The 23,611-nt window shown below is 57.2% G+C and overlaps 2 protein-coding genes across 3 annotated transcripts in view; one reads left to right on the top strand and one right to left on the bottom strand.

Annotated features, from left to right (window-relative positions):
- The window catches only part of HHIPL1 (HHIP like 1), a 55,587-nt gene extending 43,391 nt beyond the window's left edge, over window positions 1–12,196 (bottom strand). The window contains exon 1 of the mRNA XM_042235469.1: window positions 12,130–12,196. Within this exon, the coding sequence (XP_042091403.1) occupies window positions 12,130–12,135 (6 nt within the window). The 5' untranslated portion in view covers window positions 12,136–12,196. The remainder of the gene's footprint in view (window positions 1–12,129) is intronic.
- Window positions 12,197–12,527: 331 nt separating this feature from the next.
- CCDC85C (coiled-coil domain containing 85C) overlaps window positions 12,528–23,611 on the top strand; it is a 78,811-nt gene continuing 67,727 nt past the window's right edge. For both annotated transcript variants that reach the window (XM_027957384.2, XM_042235479.2), the window contains exon 1: window positions 12,528–13,600. In XM_027957384.2, coding sequence (XP_027813185.2) covers window positions 12,811–13,600 — 790 coding nt within the window. In that variant the 5' untranslated portion in view covers window positions 12,528–12,810. The remainder of the gene's footprint in view (window positions 13,601–23,611) is intronic.

Here is a 23,611-nt window from a genome sequence, read left to right as displayed (position 1 = left end):
TGGTTAAAAACAAACCCAATAACAGTAAAAGGTTCAGAAGGATTTATTTCCCTCGCCTTTCCTCCCCTCCCCCACCCACCGGAACAATCTATTTCTATCCTTCCGGTTTGTTCTCCACATTTCTCAGTAAGATGTTTCTGTCCGTGGCTCTTTCTCAATTTCTCGGTTCTAGACTTTTCTAGAATTCCTTCCGGCCACGATGGATAAGACTTCAACTCTCTTAAATCCTCCCACTCACATCTCCGTCAGCTTCTCCTTGAGGGCTCAACTCAGTGCTTAGGTGACCAGTGGTCCAGGGTTTCATTATGATTCTATAAACGTTGCCTACGAAAGTCAAGGAATGGTTTCTTTTTTGGTGGAGTTTGTTTATCTGTGCCCTGGAGTTAATGCGTTTAAAAAAAAACCCACAAACTTGTAAGATGTCTCTTTTTCCATCTGCTCCGCTCTCACCTAGTGGCGAGATGGTCAAATGGTCAGGTATTTGGATGTCTTATCTCGCCCCTCCCACCTGGCTCTTCCAGGCTGAGCCCTCTCCCCTCTGCTCAGGGCCCTGGGCCGGCCCCTCCCCCTTCTCCACCCTTTCCCCCCCCTCCCCACCCCCCGGAAGGACTGGCCGCCCTGGGGAGCCGTCCTGTCCCCTCTCAGCTCCTAGGGGAGCCTGTGCTTCAAAAGCTTCCTGAGAGGTGCACGGCAGTCCATTTTTCCTCTTTTTGGTGACCTTGCATTTCTGACAATGTTTATATTCCAGTCTCATATTTGGCTGATGCTCTCTATGGGCACAGAATCCAGGCAGGAAATCCTTTTCCCTTAGACTTTTAAGGCGACTGATGACTCTTGTGATCTTGTAGCCCTCCAGAAGTCCAATGCCAGCTTGTTAAAAATGTATTAATTTAAATACACGTGCACAGAGTTTCAAAAATCAAATAAAGCCTAAGAAAAACAAAAAACCCCTGCCTCATGGCTCCACCCCATCCTGATCCTCCATCCCAGAGGCAACTGCTTTCGATTCTTCTTTTGTCCGCAGTTGAAAACAACACACTTACAGGGCTCTTCTTTGACTTTTCAGTTTACGTATTATCACTGCCTTTCTCTTAGGGACCAGGAAGGTTTACTCCACTGATAAACCACCCCCCCACGCGCCAGCCCTTCTCCGCCCATCCTCCTAGTGAAACGGTGCCGCAGTTTTCTTCGGTTAAATCACTGCTTACACGTGATACTCTTTCAACGCTGTGGTCAGCAGAGCCACAGTACACCCCATGACTGTATTTTCTTCCTTGCAGGACTTCTGGGTTTCCCTGGGGACTGGTAGTTGCCTCCTTGTCTTGACTTGCTTGGTTTTCTTCGTGGTGTCACTCACTCACCACCAGGCTTTCTGACAGGCTCTAATGCTCCTCTCTAGGTAGCCGAGGCCCCAGGCAATCCATGAGTTGTGTTCTCTTTCTTGGCCAGCTCCTCCTGGAGCCCCTTCCCAGCCCGTTCCAATGTGCACTGATTGCTTCTAGTCCTGAAGCCCTCGCTGTCCGACTTCCCTATGCCATCACCTTTGTTCAGGTGCTAAGTCGTGCCCGACTCTTTGCGACCCTGGGAACTGCAGCGCGCCAGGCTTCTTCCTCCTTCGCAATACATATCACCACGCTGGAATTCCCCACTTCCTGAATTTTGGATCTTCTTGTGTCTTTGTTTAGTTTCCAATTTTTAGAGAAAGAATGCGTGGGAGGTACTTTTTTAAAAAATCTGGGGACTTTTCGGCCTTCCTTGGAGGCACAGTGGATAAGAATCCGCCTGCCAATGCAGGGGACACAGGTTTGAGCCCTGGTGTGGGAAGATTCCACATGCCTCAGAGCAAGTAAGCCTGTGTGCTGCAACTACTGAGCCTGTCTGCTGCTGGTACTGAAGCCCGAGCGCCTGGAGCCTGTGCGCCATGACAAGACCAGCCACCACCGAGAAGCCGGGACGCTGGAGCAGAGAGTGGTCCCGCTCACTGCACCTAGAGAAAGCCCGTGCACAGCAACGGAGACCCAGCGCAGCCAAGACAAATCAATACATTTAGAAATCTGAGCATGTCAAACTTTACCCTCATACTTAGCAGGCCAGACACCGGAATCATTTTCCTTCAGAATCTTGAACGTGTTGCTCCAAGATCCTCTAGCTTTTGGAGTTACTGTTGAGAACGTCAGGGTTTCTGATTCCTGATCCTTTGTGTGTGATCTCTCTCTTTCTCTCCCACTCTCTCTCTCTTTCTTTCTGGAGACTTTTAGGATCTCCTCCACCCTAATCTTTTCAGATTTTACAAGGATGTGCCCACGATGACGATTTCTCCACTTCTGTGCTGGTACTTGGTATCCATCAGTCCCAGATAATTTTTGTGTGTTATATCACCAATATTTTCCTTCCCTTCATTTTGTCCCATTAGATATGGGGCAAAAAAAAGGGGGGGGGGGCGGGCATTTAGTGAACTCTAGAGTGAATGCCAGAATCCCTCAGCCCCTTCCTTAACCTCGGCGGTGTATCTGAAGATTATCTGGGGTATTTGGAGAACCTAGAGAAAAATCTCTAAATCCAGACACTTGGAGAAAGGAGTGCCCCCAGAAATGGTGGTGGCTTCTGGGGTAGCCTGGTGCCAATGAACCAGGACTTCATCTAACCCAGTCCTTCTCAGCCCTGCCTGATAGACCCCCCTCTTCCAGATGGAATGGGTCTGGGGTGGGGCCTGGGCATCTGCATTTTACCAGCTTATGAGAGGCTTCCCAGCTGGCGCTAGTGGTAAAGAATCTGCCTGCCAATGCAGGAGACGTAGGAGACGCAGTTTTGATCCCTGGGCCAGGAAGATCCCGTGGAGGAGGGCCTGGCAACCCACTCCAGTATTCTTGCCTAGAGAATTCCAGGGACAGAAGAGCCTGGGCGGCTACAGTCCTTGGGGTCGCAGAATGGGGTACGACTGAAGCGACTTAGCACACACACAGGTGAGCGGAGCCTAAGCAGTCAGTGCCCAGGGCTGACAACCACTGATCTGACCCCCTGGCCTTGCTCAGAGTCAGCTGTTCCCTTGTGTGCTCTGTGTACTGTCACTCAGTCGTGTCTGATTCTTCTCGATGGCTCAGCGGGAAAAGAACCACCTGCGGCGCAGGAGACACAGGAGATACGGTTAGCAACTCTCTTGCTTAGCAACTGTTCAAATCCACGCTTTGGAACTCAGAGAAAGTCATGACGGCTCGAGTCTTGCCTATAAGAAATGGGGGACAGAAAGGCCTGGGAGCCCCACAGGGCCTTGCTCAGCTTCATTAGGACCCTGACTCATTTACAGGGGACCCTGACAGTTTGGGATGCTAAGATGTGACTCTCCATTGCAAAGTTGTGTCCTGGAATTGGGTCTTGGTGAAGCTGAGGCTGGGCTGGAAAGAAGAATCAGCCCTTCTTCTAGAGTCTCAAGAGTCTCTGGCTGGGCTCTGGGGGATTCCCAAGTCTTTCCCTAGCAGACCAGCACCCCACCTGTCTCACTGTGTGGCTCAGGGTTTGAGTCTGCCTTTTCTCGTGCATTTAAGTATCTCTCCATCCCAGCAGGAGGAGGGAATGATTCCATTTCCTCCTAAGGTCCATAGCCTCCGGGAGGGGCAGGACCCCTGAGGTGGAGTATCAGGTTAGAGACACAGGTTCTAACTCTGGGGCTTTCCTACTTAACCAGCTCCCTCCTATATCATTCATTCATTCCATAAACACTCTCTTAGTCCCCAGCTCTCTGCTGGGAGGACACTGGGGAATGTCCTGTTGTTCCGTCTCTCAGTCGTGTCTGACTCTTTGAGACCCCATGGACTGCAGCATGCCAGGCTTCCCTGTCCTTCACTGTCTCCTGGAGTTTGCTCAGACTCATGTCCACTGAGTTGGTGATGCCATCCAACCATCCTATCCTCTGTCACCCCCTTCTCCTTCTGCCCTCCATGTTTCCCAGCATCAGTGTCTTTCATAATGATCAGCTCTTCGCATCAGGTGGCCAAAGTATTGGAAGTTCAGCTTCAGTCACAGCCCTTCTAATGAATAGTCAGGGATGATTTCCTTAAGGATTGACTGGTTTGATCTCCTTGCTGGGCCAGGGACTCTCAAGAGTCTTCAACACCACAGTTCAAACGGCGGTAGACAAAAAGGTGGACCCAACTGATGGTTTGGTTGGTAAAGTTCCTCATGTCACAGCTTCTGCCCAACTGCAGGGTTGCCTGGGGGCTGGAGGCGGTGGGTGGGGGGGGGCAACTTCACTACAGCCCAGCCTCACCCAGATCAGGTCACAGGAGGAATTACTATTACCGCTGTTGTTGCATCAAACAGGAGGGGGCAGGCTGGAGAGAGTGGGAAAGGCTGGTCTTGGAAGTGGCAGCAGCCACATTAACAATTAAGGTCTTCACCGACTTCATTTCCACCATCAGAACATGAAATATTCAGCAGCGGAGAAGGCTGGTCTCCGATCTCCGCAGAGGATAAGGCCGGAAGGGGAGCTGCCCAGGCCTGGTGGGCAGGGAATCTAGAGACTGAGGTGGGACCTGGGGGTGGGAGTGAGGGTCTCTGGGAGCATGGCCCAGAGCTATCTCATGCAGATGGTGCAGCCGCAGACCCCCACGGAACACGGCTGGGAGGGTCCCAGAGAAGGGTGGGACTTTGTCCTGGAGGAGGGTACAGCTGCAGGCGGGCAGATGGAAACCCCATCACAGGTGGGACTGCTCGCCTGGGCTTCCCCCTTCCCAGCACAGTGATGACGGTCACAGAGAAGCACTGCTGGCCTCAAAGACCATGCATCCGGGGTCTGGAACTTATCACCTGGAGTAAATCCGGTATATCTGACAAGTTAGCATGAGTCATGTCTCACTGGTATCTCTGCACACTTTCAGTGTCAGTTTGATAAACATTTCAAAGAAGTCATAGTGGGCAAACCTGCTAGAGTGTTTCTTTCCCTCCTACCCGCCCAATATACTGGGCACCTCCAGTATGAAATTTAGCCAGGCTTTCTCTTGTGCTCTGAGAGCCACAAGGGTACAGACCCAAGAGAAGCTCTTGCTTGTGAGCATGAGGACACAGACGGCAGCACTGCTAGTTACAGCCGAAAACTAAAAACAAATGTCCTTCAACAGGAGAAGAGAAGTGAAGGCAACGTATTCATGCAACGGAAATTAGATGGCAGAGCTCTCAGCTGGGGAGATTTCACTCTCAGCGGCCATTTGGCAAGGTCTGGAGACATTTTTGCTCTTGGTTTTTAATTTTTATTTTATACTGGAGCATAGTTGATTTACAATGTTGTGTTAGTTTCAGGTATACAGCAAAGCGATCCGGTTATATTATCTATTCTATTTCCATTTAGGTCAGTATGGAATACTGAATAGAGTTTCCTGTGCTGTGCAGTAGGCCCTTGTTGATTATTTCTTTTATATATTGTGGCTTGTATCTGTTCCCTGGGTTGGGGAGATCCTCTGGAGGAGGGCATGGCAACCCACTCCAGTATTCTTGCCTGGAGAATCCCATGGGCAGAGGAGCCTGGTGGGCTACAGTCCATAGGGTCTCAAAGAGTCAGACACCATTGAAGTGTATCTGTTAATTCCAAACTCCTAATTTATCCCTCCCTGCCACTTCCTGCCTCTGGTAACCGTGAATTTGTTTTCTGAATGTCTGTTTCTATTTTGCAAATAAGTGCATTTGTGTCACTTCGTTAGGTTGGAGACATCTTTCGTTTTCACAGTAACAGGGGCAGGGGCGTCACTTCCAGCTAATGGGTGGAGGCCAGAGAAGCTGGTAAGCATCTTACACTGTGGAAGATGCCCCCCCCCCCCCACCCCCCACCCCGCAACAAAGACTTCTCCAGTCCAAACTGCCAACGGTGCTGAGGCTGGGAAACCTCACTATACAGCCAGCGGTGCAAATAAATGAACCCCAGCGACATATTTCAACACAATAATGCATGACTTAAAAGCTTGCTGCCAGAGAACACATGAAGTATAATACCATTTGAATGAAGTTCAAAAGCATGCAAGATTAAGCAGTATATTACAAGGGGGGAATACAGCACTATGAGATACAGGAACAAGCAATGCAGCATTTAGGATCGTGCTCACCCTGGGGTCAGATGGGCTGGCCAGGTGACCTGGGAGGGGCTCCAGGGGCCAGTGACATCTGTGATTCCTTAAGCTGGGCAGTAGGGTTCCAGGCACCTGCACTGCAGTTTGCTGCGGTAGGAAATCACTCATAATGAGAAGACTAGTGTTTTGAAGTGTGCGGAGCTGGGAGCTGGTCCTTCAAAGAGTTCTCCTCACTAGGTTTCCCCTGAGGGTTCCTCCCCTCCCCCTTCCCCTCCCCCCTCCACCAGTGCTTTGCTCCTGGGGGCAATGGTCTGAGCCGGTGTCAGCAGCTGCAGGGGGAGGAGGGTATTTCGTTGGTTCCAGAGGGGAAGGGAGAGGCAGGGAGGGATGCGGGTCCGGATTCCCCACCACTTAATTGATCCCTAAAGGCAACTTTCTCCCACCTCCGCTCTGGCCTCTGGCCAGCCTGGCTTTGCAGTCTTCTGACTGTGTCTCAGCCTCAGCTGACTCTCTCTGATCCATTCTTCCCCTCACAGCTCCAGTCACTTGGTCTTTATCAAACAGAATCTGCCAGGCCTCTCTTCTGCTCCGTATTCTTCTGTGGCTCCCACTGCCCTTAGGTGGAGTGCGTGCTCGTGCTCACATGCTTCAGTTGTGTCAACTCTGTGCGACCCCAGGGACTGTAGCCCGCCAGGCTCCTCTGTACCTATGGGATTCTCCAGGCAAGAATACTGGAGTGGGTAGCCATTTCCTTCTCCAGGGGATCTTCTCGATGCAGGGATTGAACCCCTGTGTCTCATATCTCCTGCATTGGCAGGTGGGTTCTTTCCACTAGCATCCTTAGGTTAACGTTGAGGCTTTTGCCTGTGACATCGGCGGTTCTGGAAGCTGTGCAGTGCATCACTGACTTCCTGATTTCCAGCACCCAGGGGCCTGGCAGCTGGGTAAGGATGTGAGTGAGTGAGCCCACCCTCCCCCTAGATCTTCCAGTGCTGTGCTCCAGGGGCTGATATCCTAGTAAAGTTGCCTGCTAGTGGCCCGGCATCACTGCAGTTTCCCCACTTAAAAATGTGAGAATTGAGACCCTTCATCACTAAACCTCATATTCTGTGCTGCACCCATCCCAGAAGGAAGTCAGTGGCAGCCCAAGGCCATAGCCAGCATCCTTTGTAGCCCTGTTTGCCAGGGGCAAACACTAGGCTTCCTGGACAGCCCTTGTTTCAATGTACCTCAGGGTTTGCATCTGGAAAATGGGTGCAAATGTCCTTGTGGGAAGATTGTCCTGATCCAGAGGGTGGGGAGAATGAGCAGGGAGGAGAGGCACACTTCTCCAGGCTTTGACACTGGCCCTGTGAGGGAAGGCTCTGAGGAGAAAACTGGCTTAGAGATGGTAAGGGGCTGGCCTAAGGTCACCCAGCAAGTGGGTGAGAGAAGAGCTGTGAGACAGAGCTGACAACACGCAGTGATCTGTCAGCAGGGAGAGCTGGGAAGCTCTACCCAGTGGTCCCTCCAGAGGCGCAGGGAGTCCCTCTGGCTTGGGGACAATGGGGAAGGTGGAAGGGCGTGATGGGCGAGGTGCGGGCAAAGCACAGGCCTCTCCATCGGAGACCCAGAGTCACAGTGAAAAGGGTGTTGCCCAGCAGTGGCGAGCAGGATGCTGCAGCCTATGGGCTCAGAAGGTCTTGGGTTTGAATCTCAGCTCATTCACTTGCTGGCCTTCTGACCTGGGACAAGTGACCTAGCCTGTGAGCCTTGGTTCACCCCTCTGTAAAACGGGGATTGAGGCTCTTAACTGAGGACTGCATTGAGGACTCGGTGAGACAATCCCTGTGAAGCCTTGCCCAGGGCTGGGTAGATACATAGCAAGTGCTCTGCAAACACTGCCCTTTATTGATAACAATTCCAGTTGCTTTTCCATGGGCCCTGATTTCACTGTGGCCTCTCAGCTGTGCATGGTGACTTCTCCCATTCAGGAGTGCAGGGTGGGGTGCAGAGAAGAAACCCCAGAGCCTGGCCCGGGGCCTGTCAGCTGCCATTGCCTCGCTGACCTGCAGAAATCCTCAGCTACCACACAAACCTCCATAGGCCACACCAGAGTCCTTGGACATCCACCACCCTCTGAATACTGCCCATAAGTTTGCACTCAGTGATCTGAGCTTTGTGGAGACAAACAACACAGCCAATAGGAATCCATGTTAAATCATCCAAAGCGTTAATGACGTTGTCATTCTGATCGTCACGTGAGGGCTGGTTTAGGACCCCTGGCACCCACTGGGTGCGTGGTAAGAGGTGATGGTTATTATTATTGCTGCTGCCGCTCTTAGCCGTCAGAGCCCCAGGAAGGGGGCCACATTTCCCCTGGAACTATGCCCTGCTGTTCTCTGCCTCTTTCTACCCCTCACCATTGCTCACCTCTGGGCCTTGGCTTTGCTGTTGCCTCCACCTGGATTATCTCAACCCTCTCCTTCCCCATCTACAATCTGATTAAACAAGATTCCCTTCCGGTGGGGGTGCGGGGGTCACCTCCTCCATGGCCTCAGGATCCTCCCACAATGATGTGCTCTGCCCCTCTCTTCTGTGGTACTTACCACACTGTATTTCCAGTGCATATCTGATTGCACATATACATATGCATTTATGCATAAACACTCAACTAATTATTTTTGTGTGTTTAGGAAATCAGTGAATGAAAGTGACCTTAGGCAAGTCATTTCCCTGCTGGGGCTCAGTTTCTTCATCATCAAAATGTGGGACTCAGACTCAACTGATCACGCATTTACTCAGCAAACAGCCAAGAGTGGCTGCTGGGAGGCCTATGCTCAGGGCCCCGCCACAGAGGCATAAGAAGCCCCTTTCCCTCCCAGTGTGGAGACAATCTATTTACCCCTAGTGTGCTCTTACCGTTTTGCAGGTTCACAGACCCTGAGATCAGGAATCATTTCTTCTACTAAGTATTAGTGTACTGGCTGCCACCCAAGCTGGCTCTCAAAAGCATTTGTGTGGCTTTAAATGGAGATTTAAAGCCCTGGAGATTCAGAAGAAAAAAAAGGTTGAGGAGTGGTGGTGGTGCATCTTTATTTTTTTCCAAGACCCGTAGCTACTTGTACTGGCCATCTAGAGAATTATTAGGGGCTTCCCTGGTGGCTCAGTTGGTAACGGATCGACCTGCAATGCAGGGGACTGCCTGCAATGCAAGAGACCTGAGTTCGATCCCTGGGTCAGGAAGATCCCCTGCAGGAGGAAATGGCAACTTGCTCCAAGTATTGCCTGGAAAAGCCCATGGACAAAGGAGCCTGGCAGGCTAGAGTACATGGGGCTGTCAGAGTTACTGTATTCGAGATCCATGGTTCAGTTTCATAGGTTTCATGACAAAGCAGATTTTGTTACGATCACATAGCTAAAAAGCCAGAGACACTTGACGTTTTTGGGATCCTGGCTTGGGTATAGGGTCTGTTGGACCGTGAGTGTTCTAGGGGGGCTTGGCACTTGCTGGACCCTTAGGGAGGGGGCTCTGGCTCGGATGGTTCCCCGTGCTTCAGGACCCTGTTTCAAGTCTGGGCTCTCTCACCCCCCTGCTGTCAGTCTTGTGCCCTGGCCTGTCCAGCCACCGTGGGGAGAGCAGAGACCGTCCCTGAGACCACCCACCCAGTAGCCTCATCTCTAGCCCCTTGTCTTTGCTGCATCAGAGGGACATTAGGGACGCTCTTGTGAGTTTTGGCAAGGTGGACTCTGGGTCCCACACCCTGTAGTTGATGCAAGTAAACCCCACCTAGATGGAGGCTTCATTTTTCTCTTGGAAAGTTCAGCTGAAGCTGCCAGCCCTGGAGGATCAGAGGACTGAGATGCCACAGGAACAACCCGGGGCCATGCTCAAATTGAGGGGAGGGAGTTCCCACAAACAGTGCCAACATCTGAGCGACTTCCCTAGTGCTCACCCTTCACTCTCCCAGGAGCATCTCTCTGTCCAGGCTTTGTTCTGGGGACAGCCTCCAGGGAGCTATTCATTCTGGTTGACCTTTTAGGTAAGAAAGACCTTAGCCTTCTCAGGTGAGAGCTGGAACTCTCCTCCTCAAACTCAAACTTAGATGCCCTGGGCTGGGTCCTCGAAGCACAGTGCCCCGGTGGGGAGGGTGACACCCCCCCTACCACCTGCAGGACCCAGGGACTGGTTCACCTGCCTGGGGGACCCTTGGCTACCCTGGGTTTGACCCTCAAAGCTATGCTCCCCTCCCCTCCCCGCCCCAGCTCATCCTTTCCTCACTGCTGCTAAGTCACTTCAGTTGTGTTCGACTCTGTGCGACCCCATAGACGGCAGCCCACCAGGCTCCCCCGTCCCTGGGATTCTCCAGGCAAGAATACTGGAATGGGTTCCTTTCCTCACTACCCTTTCCTAAACATCTATCTATATGGAGAGAGGGGCGGAAGGGTGGGGAACGGAGTAGTGAATCCGTACTGTCCTGCGACCCCACACCCCCACCTCTTTTCCACATATGGGCCAGAAAAATAAAAGAAAGTTTTAATCAATCAGTCCTGTCCGACTCCGTGCGGCCCCCATGGACTCTAGCCCATGCAGGCTCCCCTTTCTGGGGGATTTCCCAGGCAAGAATATTGGAGTGGGTTTGCCATTTCCTTCTCCAGAGGTCTTCCTGACCCAGGGATCAAACCCAGGTCTCCTACACTATAGGCAGGTTCTTTACTGTCTGAGCCATCAGAGGGAAGCTCTTAAAAGGCAAATCGGGTCGTGTTGTGTCCTGCTAATTCTCCCCACGGCTTTCCCAGCTGCCTTAGAATCACCAATGATCTGGCCTCTCTGACCTCATCTCTCACACCTCTTCCTTGAATAGGCCACTAAAAGCCAACCCTAGGGCCTCTGCACTAGCTGTTCCCTTTACCTGGAGTGCCCTCCCCCTTATCTTTGTCCTCCGTCACCCAGACAGCAGCTTAGACCGCACCTCCTCAGAGGTCCTTCCTGACCACGGGATCTAAAGTAACTGATAATCACTTTCTGCGACAGCAGCTGGTCTTAATCCCCTGCACAGCACTTATTACAGCCTCACAGTTCTCCAGTTTGTTGATTTTCTTCTCGCCCTTCCTCCCCGCAGAGCGCAAATTCCCCCCAGCAGGCAGTGGCCGCCGGTCTCCTAGAAAAATCCCCCAGTGGTCCAGAAGAAGCCTGGCTTAGAGGAGGCGCTGTACACGATTGCCCAATGAATGGCTGGGTCGCTGTAAGCCGGGACAGCCGCTGCGGCGCGAGAGCGCGCGCCGGGCCGTGGCGCTCTCTGTCGAGGGCGCGGGTTTTATCTCCAAGCGGGTCCCGGGGGGAGGGACGCCCCCCTCCGCCCGCCTGGCAGCAGACTCGCCGTAAATGCACTTCAGGGACGCGAGAATAACGAGATGGATTCGCACAAGCCGGTGGGGGGAGACCCGGGTGCCAGGCGAGGTGGCGGGGCGGGGAGGGTTTGTTTTCTTTTTGCCGCGGAATCGGCGCCCCCGCCCCGAGTTAAGACCCCAGTGAAAGACCTTCCCCTCCCCAGTGGTCTCTACGTCGCGAGTCACAGATTCCCTCCCGCATTCCGGGACGAGCGGTCGGGTTGGCGGGGGAACGGTGCCCTCAGCCTCTCGGGGCAGGGAGGAGGGTACGGGACCCCCATCCGGGACGGCGGGTGAGGCCCCCTGGCCCTCCTGGGGCACAGACGCCGGCGCCGCAGCCCCCGGCTGGAGTGGAAAACGCTGCAACCTCGGCGCGCTCCGGGCTGGGGACCACGGTGGAGACCGGGGTGGAGGAGGAGCCGGGGGCCGGGAAGCGGACAAAGAGCAGCTCTCCGCCGGGGAGAGCGACCCCCCGGGCCTGAGTCCTATTGTCCGCCGTATCTCAGACTAAGCTGGACTCTGGTGCCCTCGGCAGGGAGAAGGGGAGCTGTCCTTCCGACCGTGGGTATTTGTTTATTCCGGGCGGGGGACGGCAGGCGGGGCGCGCGGGCCCAGGAAGGGGCTGGGCGCCCTTTTCCACGCGTCTCCTTTAAGGGAAGCCCTGCCCTACCTTTCCCACCGTCCTCCCCCCTCCCCGCAGTCGTACCTGCATTTTAAAAGCGCCCTGTAGCCCTGGGATTGGCGGAGGCCGCGTCCTCCGGCCGCAGAAACTTGAACCGCGGAGGGGGGGCGGTGGGCAGCCCGGAGGGTGGATTGTACCAACTCCCGCGGCGTCCCCCGAGTGCGCCCCGCCCCCCCACACACCCCCGGGGAGGCCCAATCGGACGGGCGCGGGGGTGGGACCACGGCTCAAGCGCGCCTCTGGCTGGGCGCCGGACGGGCGGGCGCACAGCGCGGGGGAGACCAGGGGACCCGCCGCGCCTCGGCCCGCCCGCCCGCTCGCTCCCCCCCGGAGGCGGGGCCAGGGCCGCGTGAGCCCCGCCCCTGAGTAGGCGGGGCGGCTGGGGCTCCCGAGCTGGGCCGGGGGCGGGCCTCCGCCTGCTTAGCCGGAGCCGGGAGAGAGCCCGGCGCCGCGACCGCCGACGCAGCAGCGCTCCCAGCTCGCCGAGTCTCGAGACGCACCGATTCCCCGGGGCGGCCCGGGCGGCGGGCAGGCGCTGCGTGAGGACGCGCGAGGCAGCGCGGGGCGGGCCGCACGCGCCCCCCGGCCGCCTCCACCACCCCCACCCCACTCTGCCGCCCGCGCGCGGACCGGCCCAGCGCAGCCCCGGCACGGGGAGCGCCGGCCGGGCGAGGGCGCGGGCGATGCCGCGGTGACGGCCCCGCCATGGCGAAGCCCCCGGCGGCAGCGGCAGCGGCGGCGGCGTCGGAGGAGCTGAGCCAGGTGCCGGACGAGGAGCTGCTGCGCTGGAGCAAGGAGGAGCTGGCGCGGAGACTGCGGCGCGCGGAGGGCGAGAAGGTGGGCCTCATGCTGGAGCACGGCGGCCTGATGCGCGACGTGAACCGGAGGCTGCAGCAGCACTTGCTGGAGATCCGCGGCCTCAAGGACGTGAACCAGCGGCTGCAGGACGACAACCAGGAGCTGCGCGAGCTGTGCTGCTTCCTCGACGACGACCGGCAGAAGGGGCGCAAGCTGGCGCGCGAGTGGCAGCGCTTCGGGCGCCACGCGGCCGGCGCCGTGTGGCACGAGGTGGCCCGCTCGCAGCAGAAGCTGCGCGAGCTCGAGGCGCGCCAGGAGGCCCTGCTGCGCGAGAACCTGGAGCTCAAGGAACTGGTGTTGCTGCTGGACGAGGAGCGCGCGGCGCTGGCGGGGGGCGCGGGCGGCGCGGGAGGCGGCGGCGCCGGCTCCCGCAGCTCCATCGACAGCCAGGCCAGCCTGAGCGGGCCGCTGCCCGGCGGCGCGGCGGGCGCGGGTACCCGGGACGTGGGCGACGGCAGCAGCACGTCGAGCGCGGGCAGCGGTGGCAGCCCCGACCATCACCACCACGTCCCGCCGCCGCTGCTGCCTCCCGGGCCGCCCAAGGCCCCCGACGGCAAGGCGGTCGCCACGCGCCGGTCCCTGGACGACCTTTCGGCGCCGCCGCCGCACCACCGAAGCATCCCCAACGGCCTGCACGGTAAGGACGGCGTCCGCCGGGCAGGGCGCGTCTCGGGCCCAGAGACCTTTCCCCCGCGGGCGGCCGCCACTCCGGACCCCTCCTCCGGCTGGCGTCGGGGAGATCGCCATCCCGCCCGTGGTGGGGCTTTTTTTTTTTTTTTTTTTGGTGCTGAGTTTTCCAGTTAAGCAATGGAGGCGTGTCCCTGCCACGCTGAATCCGCAGCCGGTCCGGGACCCCCAGACTCCTCAGAAGTTTCTCCAATCTGGGACCGTAGGGCTGGCTGGAGGTGCCGCAGCTCTGCCTGGAAACCCTGGCCCGGGGAAAAAAAAGTGATAGGCCCTTTGAGCGAAAGTGAAAATTTCCCTCTTCTTGGAACAACAGGCAGCCCCCAAGCAACGATCACCCGTGTGCCGGGGCGGAGCTGGCATTCCACCTGGGCTTCTCCCTGCTGTCTGCCCCAGGGAAGGGTCACAGACAGCTGGGCCCAGAGTGCTGGGGTCGGAGAGCCTTCCTAGTTTGCTATTACTCCTGCCTTTCTCAGCCCTCCCCGCCCCCCCCCCCCCCACCCCCCGGGGGGATTTTTCTCGAATGAGGCTCTTAAGATTTCCCAGAGGAATATAGGCTTGGACTGGATCCTGGCATTCTATCTCTTCGGGCCTCAGTTTCCTTATCTGTAGAATGGAACCGCTAATCCCTACCTCCCGGATTTGAGGCAGAGATAAAAGCCTCTGAAGGGGTCTGTAAACTGCTGCTCACTTTCCAGGAAGTGCTGAGGTTGGCAGCAGCGGCTGGGGTGTGGGTGGGAGGACCTTTGGCCTCGGGAAAGCCCAGCTACTGTATTCCAGCCCGTGTGACTGTTGGGCCCCCGGACAGAGGGCTCTGTCTGAGTGGGGAAGCCGGTTGACCTCCTCATCCCCAGCCCTCTGATCAGTGGCTGTCCCTCCTGCCTCTCTCCTCTCCCCCCTCCCTGTCTTTCCACATTTTTGGTGGCTTGGCTGCTGCTTCTGGTGGCTCTTCCTGCTGCCTGAACTATTTGCCTGAAGGTGGAGATTAAACAGCCCTTTCTGGTTCTCTTTGAAGGCTTTCCTAGTTCAGAGAAAATGTATCTAGGCCTTAAATGACTGTTCTTCCCCTGAGTGACAGCCTGGGAGCCGGGTGGGGCCGGGCTGCGCTCTCTTTGCTTTGGTGGCCAAGTGGCCTCTGCAGGTGCCTTGGGGTGGGGGCTGGGGTGGGAAGTGGCCCCTGGGGAGGTGGGGCACTAGCCGGTTGCAGTTTTTATTTACCTTCCTAGCCTGTGAGTTGGGGCAGGGCTAGGTGTAGAGGCGTATTTTGTTACTGATTAGCAATCTAACGCTACAACTTGGGTTTCTCTCCAGTGACTTTGTATCTACCCCACCTCCCACCAGCAAGCTCCTTAAGGCCAGTGGGAGTAGCTCAGAGTTAGGTGGTTCGCACTGTTTGGGGAATGAGGAGTCCCAGTCTCAGCCTCTCTGGTCTTGTTTTCTGGGGCGGCGCTTGGGAGGGTCAGAGTTCTGGGCCTCGGTTTCCCCAAGTGCGGTAGGAAGTGGAGGACTGCGGCAGTCTGTGGCTAGGAAGCGAAATGTTTCTGGTTTTCAGCTGCGTCATCAGTGACACTTGGCTAGGGTGTTTCTCTGCAGGGCACTAAAGTGTCAGGGCATTTTGGCGGAGAAGCTCTGGCATATTTTGGACGAGGAGATGCGGACCCTGTCTTCAGTTGCTGCTGCTGTCAGCAGAGCAGGTGTGGAGGACTGGATCCCACCTGCGGTTTCCCAGCCCGCTGAGGGGCAGGGTGGGTTGGAGCTGTAGGTTTTCCTGTAGAATCCACGCTCCCGCAAGACCCGTACACACAGGGAACAGGACTGCCACAGATTCTGGGGTGACACAGCTTTGGGTCGGGGTAAAATAAGCACTCAGCGTTATGATCACAAATTTCACTCATCAGTGGGATTGTTGTCAATTTAGTTTTGTCTCAAAGTTGAGTGTAGCCTTGAGATGTTCTCTCAACAGTATGAGTGGGATGTCTGGAAATAAGGAAAGGCCCTTCTCTTCAAAGCCACTCTTCTGCCCTTGGACCTGTAGTTTTGGGTGGAGAGCAAGCTGGAGATGAGGCAGATAACAGGCCCCAGTCTGGGTGGTGGTGAAAGTGGAATCAGATAACAGACTGGTGCCTCAGATCCTTTGCCCTCTCAGCTTATCCTCACAGGAACCCTGCGAGGCAGTATTACCCCCATTTTACAGTCAAGAAAGTAGAGGCTCAGAGACGTTCTGAGCAATTCCTGGGAAGGCAACTGAGATTGCAAGGTCAGTTGTCAGTTGCCTGGGTGGTGCTCCGGGGGTCGTGTACTGCTCAGGCCCCGGGGTTGGCTCACATCTCCGGCCTGTGGTCATTTTGACTGCTAATATTCATCAACAGACGCTGCTGACTCCCCGTTCTCGATTCCGGCTCACGTTTGCCCTGCTTCTCCTGTCCCAGCAAATGTCACTTCCTTATCGGTGACCCCTGAGCAGATGGTTGATAACCCCCCGTGCCCGGAGGGCTCAGACGATCTCCTGTTTGACTCTTTTCCCTCTTCCCTCCTGCCAGGGACTTCACTTTTGCGAGCCTCTCTCTGCTCCTCTTCCGTAGAGGGGGGTCCTCCTCTATCCCTGCAGGCAGTGTGCTTCAACAGTTGGCAGGACCTTGTCATGGATGTTTCTCCAAAGGATCCTCATGAGAAAGAGAGAGACCCGTTGAGGGTTTGCCAAATAGACATCGGCCATTCTCTTTGAAACTCTGTTTGCTGTTTAGACAGATAGCTCTCCCGATGTTTGCAGCTGAGCTGGTGTCTGGTTGCACCTCCTGGAGCGCAGTGGCCCTGTAGTCCTCTCTCGAAGCTGCAGGGTACCTGCAGCCCTGCTGGCGCCCTCGGGGTGCTAAGAAGCTGTGGTGGGTGGCGGCCCATCTGTATTCCAGGTCCTCCCAGGCTGGACCTGGGCCTGACCGGCCTGTGAATAGGAATTCAAATAGGCCTTTTTCTTGGTCTTTTTTTTTTTTTTGATAGAGGTCTGGGCTGAGCTGATTAGTCTGGACTGGGATGCTCTTTGCTTTAATTTAGTAGGGGGCGGGGGCAGACTGGGACAGGCAAACCCCAAACATCAGATAGTCAGGTTTGCATTTTGAACTAATGCAGTTTTCAAACAAAAGTTATTTTCAGCAGTTCTCCCATTCCCCTTCCTGTCGTGTGTGTCCCGCCTCCTTTCTTCCTCCCACCATGCACCGAGCACCCGTTCACCTCCGAGTGCCCATTCACCTCCATCCCAGTCCTCCCATCACATCCCATGGCCCACCCCCCTTCCGCTAACCCCAGGAACGAGGGCCTCCAGCAGCCCTTTGTACAGGCCCCGTTTATACCTTTAAAAGTTTGCGTGGAGAGTTCGAGCTTCTCAAAATAAGATGTGCTTGTTCTCCTGCTTGTGTTTTTTTTTGTTGGTTTAAAGGGAGGATAGAGTGAGGGTGGTCTGGGTCTTAGACGGAGCCTCTGGCCTTGAATAGGTCTTTATGAGGGGATCCCAGCTCAGCAGCCCTGGGGCACGACTCGAATGGGCAGCTTTTCCTAAACCTGGCCAGGCCTGGGGGCAGAGGTCAGTGAAGACAAGGAGGCGGGGTTGAATAAGCCTTTCCCTTTCCCTCCCCATCCTAACCCCACCCCCCGTCACTGGCCTTGGGGTACCGTGCCCCCAGGGCCAGGAGCTCGCTGGCTGGTAGCCCAGGGCAGGTGCCCTGCGCCTCACAGTTTATACCTACCACAGAGCATCCCAGTCCCGACTCCATTGTGTTCAGAGCTCCCAAGTGGTCCCATATCGCAGATGGAGAAACTGAGGTCTGGAGAGGTGTGGTGACTAGCTCCCAGTCCTGTGGGCTGTTGGGCAGAGAGGGGTGGCTGGATCAGTCCAGGGGATCTGTCAGCCTCGGGTGTCAGAGCCTGGGCCTACTGCCCCTCTGGGCTAGGATGGTCTGAGACACACACCCCCCACCTCCCACCCCAGGAGGCCCCACCAGCAGTGGAAGGCTACTCGGAGCTTAATCCTGGGCAGGGCCCCTGTGACCTGTAGATGGACCCAGGCAGGGTGGGGCCTGTGTAGCTAAGGTGTGGCTCCCCTTCTCCGGCCAGACCCAGAGCCTCACTCTTGCTGTCCTGTTTTCCTGGCCTGAAGTTCATGGCTCCAGAGGTCCACTGTGGATGGGAAAGTGCCAGCTCCCATGCATCCAGGTCCCTCCTTTTGTTTTCATTCCCTGGCTTCCCTGCCAGACAGCTTCCGTCTGCTGCCGCAGCCCCATCAGGCCCCTCACTGAGGGCCTGGCCTCTGAGTCCCTAGGACACAGCCTGGGTCTTGTGCTGCCCCTGGTGAGGCGCGAGTGGCCCGGAAGCCCTCCGCTGCTCACGGTCTGTGTTTCGTACCTGCGGGGGGTTTCCTGCGCTCTGCTTGTCCTCCTCATTGGCACAAAGCATCAGAGGCCTGGACTCTGCTTGAGCCCTGGGACCTCTGTTTCCTCATCCGCAAAGTGGGAAGCCGTGACCTGCCTTCTGGTTGGGGAAGGAGGGAGCGTAGGTAGTGAGCAGCGTGTAAGAGGAGGCAGCTTACTGCACTTGGAAGCCTCGATTTCCTCATCTGTGCCCCGAGAACCGAGCCTCAAAGGATGGGCTCAGGGACTCTCCACTGTCACTTGGACTCCTGCAGACTTGCCTCCTCGGGGTGGGGCTGCGGGACCCCCATCACATGCTTGTGAAGGGGTCCTGGTGCCTACCCCCTGTCGCAGCCACCGGAGTCCTTGTCCGGTTGAATGGAAAGGGGTGGCATTCCAGCAGCAGAAGCAGGTCTGCAGGTGGATCTGGACCAGGGGTGCCGAGAGCCCAGGGCCTGCAAGGTGCTCTCACAGCCTGCGGGCAGGCAGGGGGCCTGGAAGCCTCTTGGCAACAGCAAGAGCCAGCATGTTGAGCCAGGAGATGAAGGGCTTTGGAGTTGGTGAGCTGCCACTAGACGGGCTGTCAGCCCAGGGGGGTTAGTGCTCTGTGCAGACCCCCAAAGTTCCAGCAATTCGGACTTCAGCTCCCGCAAACAAGCGTGGTCCAGGTGGACCTGGTTGCCTCTGGAGGTGGGGAGCTCCCCATCAGGAGAGGCATGCAAGTCCAGGGCATTCCCGAACCCACTGCAGTGAAGCACTCAAGACATCTGGGCAGCTGGTTGTGCGAGTCCAGAACAGAGCAGAGAATAGTTGGGAGGCGGGTGGGTGGGGCAGGTTGTTGAGAGAATTCGCCCTTCCAGCAGGAAGGAAAACAAGAGCAGACGTTTGAGCGGTTACTCAGTCTGAGAGTGCCACGCGCGGTGATTCATGTAGCTGGGCTTGGGGAGTGGCAGCTTGGGAGCGTCCATCTGGAGTCCGTCGTGTTGTGGGCTGGGTTGGGGGCCTCTGGGGTGGTCGTCACGGGGACTGTGGTCACAGGAGAGAACCTTCTCTGCAGGTCCTCAGACCAGGCGTGTCTGCCCCAAAGCCCTGCCTGCCTCCTTGTGACGCCTGACGTCTGGGGTCAGGGGCTCCACCCTGAGCTACTGGGGTGCTCAGGCAGAGCGGCACCTGTGGCGACACGCCCTCTCTCTCTGCAGACTCACTGTGCCTGCCCACGGAATACTTAGGCTCACGGAATACTTAGGCTCACGGTGGCTTTGCCCACGCCTACAACCTGGGTGCCGGGGAGGGCGTTGGGGGCGGGGGGTCCCTGCAGGGAGTGCCCTGGGATTTCAGAGCTGGGAAGGAGGCAGCACTTATCTCCCTGGAGCGAGGTAATGACGGGACCCCAGTGGCTTCCCTGAAGCCTGGCAATAGAGGAACAAGTTGGTCTGCGAAATGGACCTGAGGCTCTTTTGATCGTGAACAGGCAGGAATGGGCCCCACACCCTCAGCTTCCAGGCACTGAAGCTGGTCACTGTCATCTGTCCCCTCTTGTTGTCCTCTGCGGCCGCAGGCAGGCAGGGGCAGGAGGGTGGAGGGCAGGTCTGGAGCTGGGTCAGTTCCCTGGTGCTGGATGCCTGCCTCTTCTTGAGTAACTCACTGTTGGTCTCCACTGCCCAGGGAGCAGGGCAGAAAGATCAGGAGTTGTATTGATTCGTTGGTAAATGTTCTTGGGATCACCCTGTGTATGATGTTTAAGCAGAGGTGTGGAGCATCATTTAACCAGAGCAGAGGCCAGGGGCCCTGGGGAGTAGGTGAGGGTCTGTTTCCCTTTCCTCCTTCCTGCTTCCCCATTGGCCAGAGGCCCTGGTCATTTGTTATTTCCTGAAGTCGAACGTGGGCTTTCCCCTCCTCTGTTGTAATGCGGGGTTGCGTCTTAGAATCAGCGTGTGTGTTTACTGCAGGGTCTTCCCCTCCCTCGCTCTGGAAAATCGGGCATCTGTGACTGATGGTATCTTAGAGAGGAGGAAATGCCATGCCTGGGAAAGCCGGAAACCTGGGAGCAAACTGCCTGGAGCCCTAGAGGCTCTCGGAGGAGACTGGGAAGGGAAGGGGACCCGCCCCAGGCCTGGCCACACCGGTGCCGAGACGCACCCGGGCGGGGGTGGGGTGGGGTGGTAGGGGTCCCCGTTTCTGCTGAGGAAGGGGCTCAGGGCAGAGAGGCAAGTCACATCAGGTCACGTGGGGGTGGGGAGGGGGCCGTCCATGGAAGCTGCAGCCTGTACCCCCGTCACCGCCGTGTGACTTCATTATGCCCTCTTCGCTGCTCTCAGAAGTGCCCTGGTTTGGCTCTCAGCCTCTTCAGGGGTGCCCGGAGCTCAGTGGACGTGGGTGGCTGGAGCTGGGAGCTGAGACGGAGCAGGTCCATGCAAGCAGAGGAGAGCAGGGGAGAGGCCAGGGGTGGAGGGAGGAACAGCTGGAGCACTGGCACATCTGGCTTGGAGCGGTGGTGCTGACTGCGCGATGCTGGGGCAGGTGGCTCTGCAGCGCTGCCCTCACCTGGGCTGGGCTCTTCCAGCTGTGAGCAGTTCCAGCCGTGACCTTCTTGGAGAGTTTTTCTGCAGTCAGCTGTCCTGGGCGTACTCAGAGACTGCCACTTTCCATAGTCCGTTTGCTCCCTTCCCATTGCACTCTGCTGAACACACACACAGGGCCCCCACCAGCTGATACAGTCCCCAAGTCTGGGGCGGCTTCAGGGGCATGATTGTGCCCCCTCCCACCCCCCGGGTCAGGGGTCTTTGTGTGGATCGAACAACGCAGAACCAACGGCCGCAGCCCACTCGTGAACTGACCTCACGCAAGCCCCATCTTCTCTCTGGGCCCTCATTTTGCCCCTCTGTAAAATGGGAAGCTTGGGTGGGCCACACCCAGGGTGCCAGAGACCCTCGTATCCTCTGGCCCCTTGACTCAGCGTTCCTAGAACTGGCAGAGCCACGAGGAATGGGCCCACCTGCCCTGCCCATCCTGCCTCTGGCCGTCAACTTTGTGGTTAGGTCTCTTGCAGGGACAGGTCTGGGTGGTGGCGGGGCTGTGGCTGCCGTGATGACAGGCGGGCACCGCTCTGTCCAGCACTGAGGCCAAAGCCAGTGGCTGGCCAGCTTGTCCTCATGAGGGGCCGTGGTGAGGGCCCCGGTGGAATTACCTGCCCCTGCCATCTGATCGCCTTCTGCAGGCCTGGGAGCTGTTAGAGGAGAGCGCTGGGCTCTGGTCCCCTGGTGTGGGTTGCCCGGGACAAGACCATCTATTGTGGACGTACGCCATTTGCTGCCCTGTCTGTCCCCAAGCCCATAACCTTCCCCAGGGCAGGGTCCAGTCTTCTTGGCATGTGGTAAGCGCTCAGTAAATGGTGGGATGAGAAATGAGCAACCCAGAGGCGTTGGATGAGTTCTCCCTCTGGTTTTAAACCCAACGGTGGTCCATCCGCTTTGGCCACCTGCCTTTCTTTTTTTTTTTTTTTTCCATTTGTGCCATTTGGTGTCAAATGGCCTTCAACTACTTTAAAAAAATAAAAACTATATCACCTCCCCAACCCCCAGGGTGGTGACTTGTGCTTCCCACTGCCCCCCCACCCCGCCCCCCACCAGCTTCCCTGTTGCCTTTTAACAACTCCTTAGAAGTACATCTTTGCTTTTATCAGTGGTTCTCAACCTTGGCTGCATATCAGACGTCACCTTTGGGAACTTGAAGAAATGCCAGTGCCTGGACCAGTTCTCAGAGATGGGCCCAATGGGTCGGGGGTGTTGGAGACACTCCATGGGGGCTCCTCCCCGGTGGGAAGCTCTGGGGGACAAGCTGTGGGGTCTGTGGGCCGCCTGAGCTGGAGGTGGCCTGTCTGCAGGTCTGCTGGCGGCAAGGACACCTCCCCACACTGGGGCATCACAGAGCCTGGCCTGCGGGCCTGGAGGCTGGTGTCGGCTCACGTTAGCCGTGAGCGTGAGACAGGCCTGTTTGGATGGTCGCTTGCCCGCATTTGCCGCCTGGATGCCCAGGGAGCTGGCTTTGGACTGCCCAGAGGACAGTGGAAAGCTGGGTCTGAAGCTGGCCTTGTGTTTGCTGAACACCCACCCCAGCCCTGGTCACAGCTTGGCCCGGTGGTCCCCCCACCCTCCTGCCCCCCACCGCCCCCTGGGAGCCAGAGCAGACTACCAGGCATCAGGCTGTGAGGCACTGACTGCCTTTGTCATCCCCGTGGAGCTGGCGGTGGTTGGGGGGGGGGGGGGGAGGCTGGGCCGCCCCAGAGGGGCTGGGGGCCTCCTTAGGGCTGCGGTCAAGGGGACAGAGGTGGGCAGGGCTGACAGCACCCAGACGGCAGGAGAGCCGACCCATTTCCAGAAATAACCCATGCACTGTCAGGGAAGCATCTCTTTGTCTTCCCCGATCTGTCTTTCTGTCGGCTCTGGGCTGTAAGGCAAGAAGCAGGCGCACTCTTGTCTTGGAATCAGAGGCTCCGGAGCTGCCCGCCAACCCCCCGCCACTGCCCCCCACAAGGGCCCGATTGTGTGGCGCCCCTGAATGGGCCTGCCCCGCCCTGAGCGCACCGGCTCCTGTCCTAATGAGCCCGCTCTGGGAGTGGCCCTTTGTGGCGGGTTCCGGCCACGCTGCCTGTGCCAGGGGCTCCCAGAAGACTCGATTCACATCTCCCGGAGCTCCGGGGGTGGACAATAGGAGCCTCCCGCCCTGTCCTTTTGCCTTTTTCTCTGTGTTTTCTGTATTTTTGGGGAATGCACACACACCCCACTTCTGTATGGGACAGAAAATCAAACAGCAGGTTTCTCTCTTTCTCTGCACCTTCCAGCCTAGGAGGGGCCAGGTTCCCAGCCCCTCCTGTGGGACCTCCCTCCACCAGTGTCCCCCTCTCCTCTTGGTTTCTCCTGCCCCGCTCCTCTTGCTGCACAGGCTCATTTCCCGGTCCAAAAATCATGTTTCTTCTTCCCCCCCGCCCCAGGCCCCCTGGCAGCCCTGGGTCCCAGGAAAGGCAGCTCCGGGTTGGCCCATTGGCTTCTCCTCATCCTGACCTCCCGGTGGTGTTTGATGCCCACCATGGGCTCGTTTGCTAGAACAAGGCTGTGGGCTGCTCAACCCCGACCTCCCTGGCGTTTGGGTGTCCAGCTGCCTCCCGCCTTTGCCAGGCAGCCTCCCTCCAGGAATGAGCCCCTGGACTTTCTCTACTCTCTCCTGGCCTGGATGTTCAGCTGTCCAGTGTCCCAGTCAGCATCCCGCTGATGGTGCCCTCTGAGTCAGGACCCCTGTGTCTCACTGACACCCCTGTGCCCTCTTCCTGATGGGTGGCGACCCTGCCCCAGGGTTTCCTGGCTCTGGCCCTGAGCTGCCCACTAGCCACTGGAGGCTGTTTTGATCCGAGTTAATTCAGATTAAGTAACAAGAGCGGTTTGGTTTCTGAGCTGCACTCAGGCCCCTCGCAAGCGCTTCGCAGCTTGTCAGTGCAGGAAAGGAAGCTCTCCGTCGTTTCAGAGAGTTCTGTGGGCAGCGCCGATCTGGACAACGCCTGGCCGGGCCTT

The sequence above is a fragment of the Ovis aries genome, chromosome 18 (genome assembly GCF_016772045.2).
Source record: "Ovis aries strain OAR_USU_Benz2616 breed Rambouillet chromosome 18, ARS-UI_Ramb_v3.0, whole genome shotgun sequence".
Taxonomy (NCBI): domain Eukaryota; kingdom Metazoa; phylum Chordata; class Mammalia; order Artiodactyla; family Bovidae; genus Ovis; species Ovis aries.
Note: the sequence above shows the minus strand (reverse complement) of the source record. Positions and strands in the feature narration are given on the sequence as shown.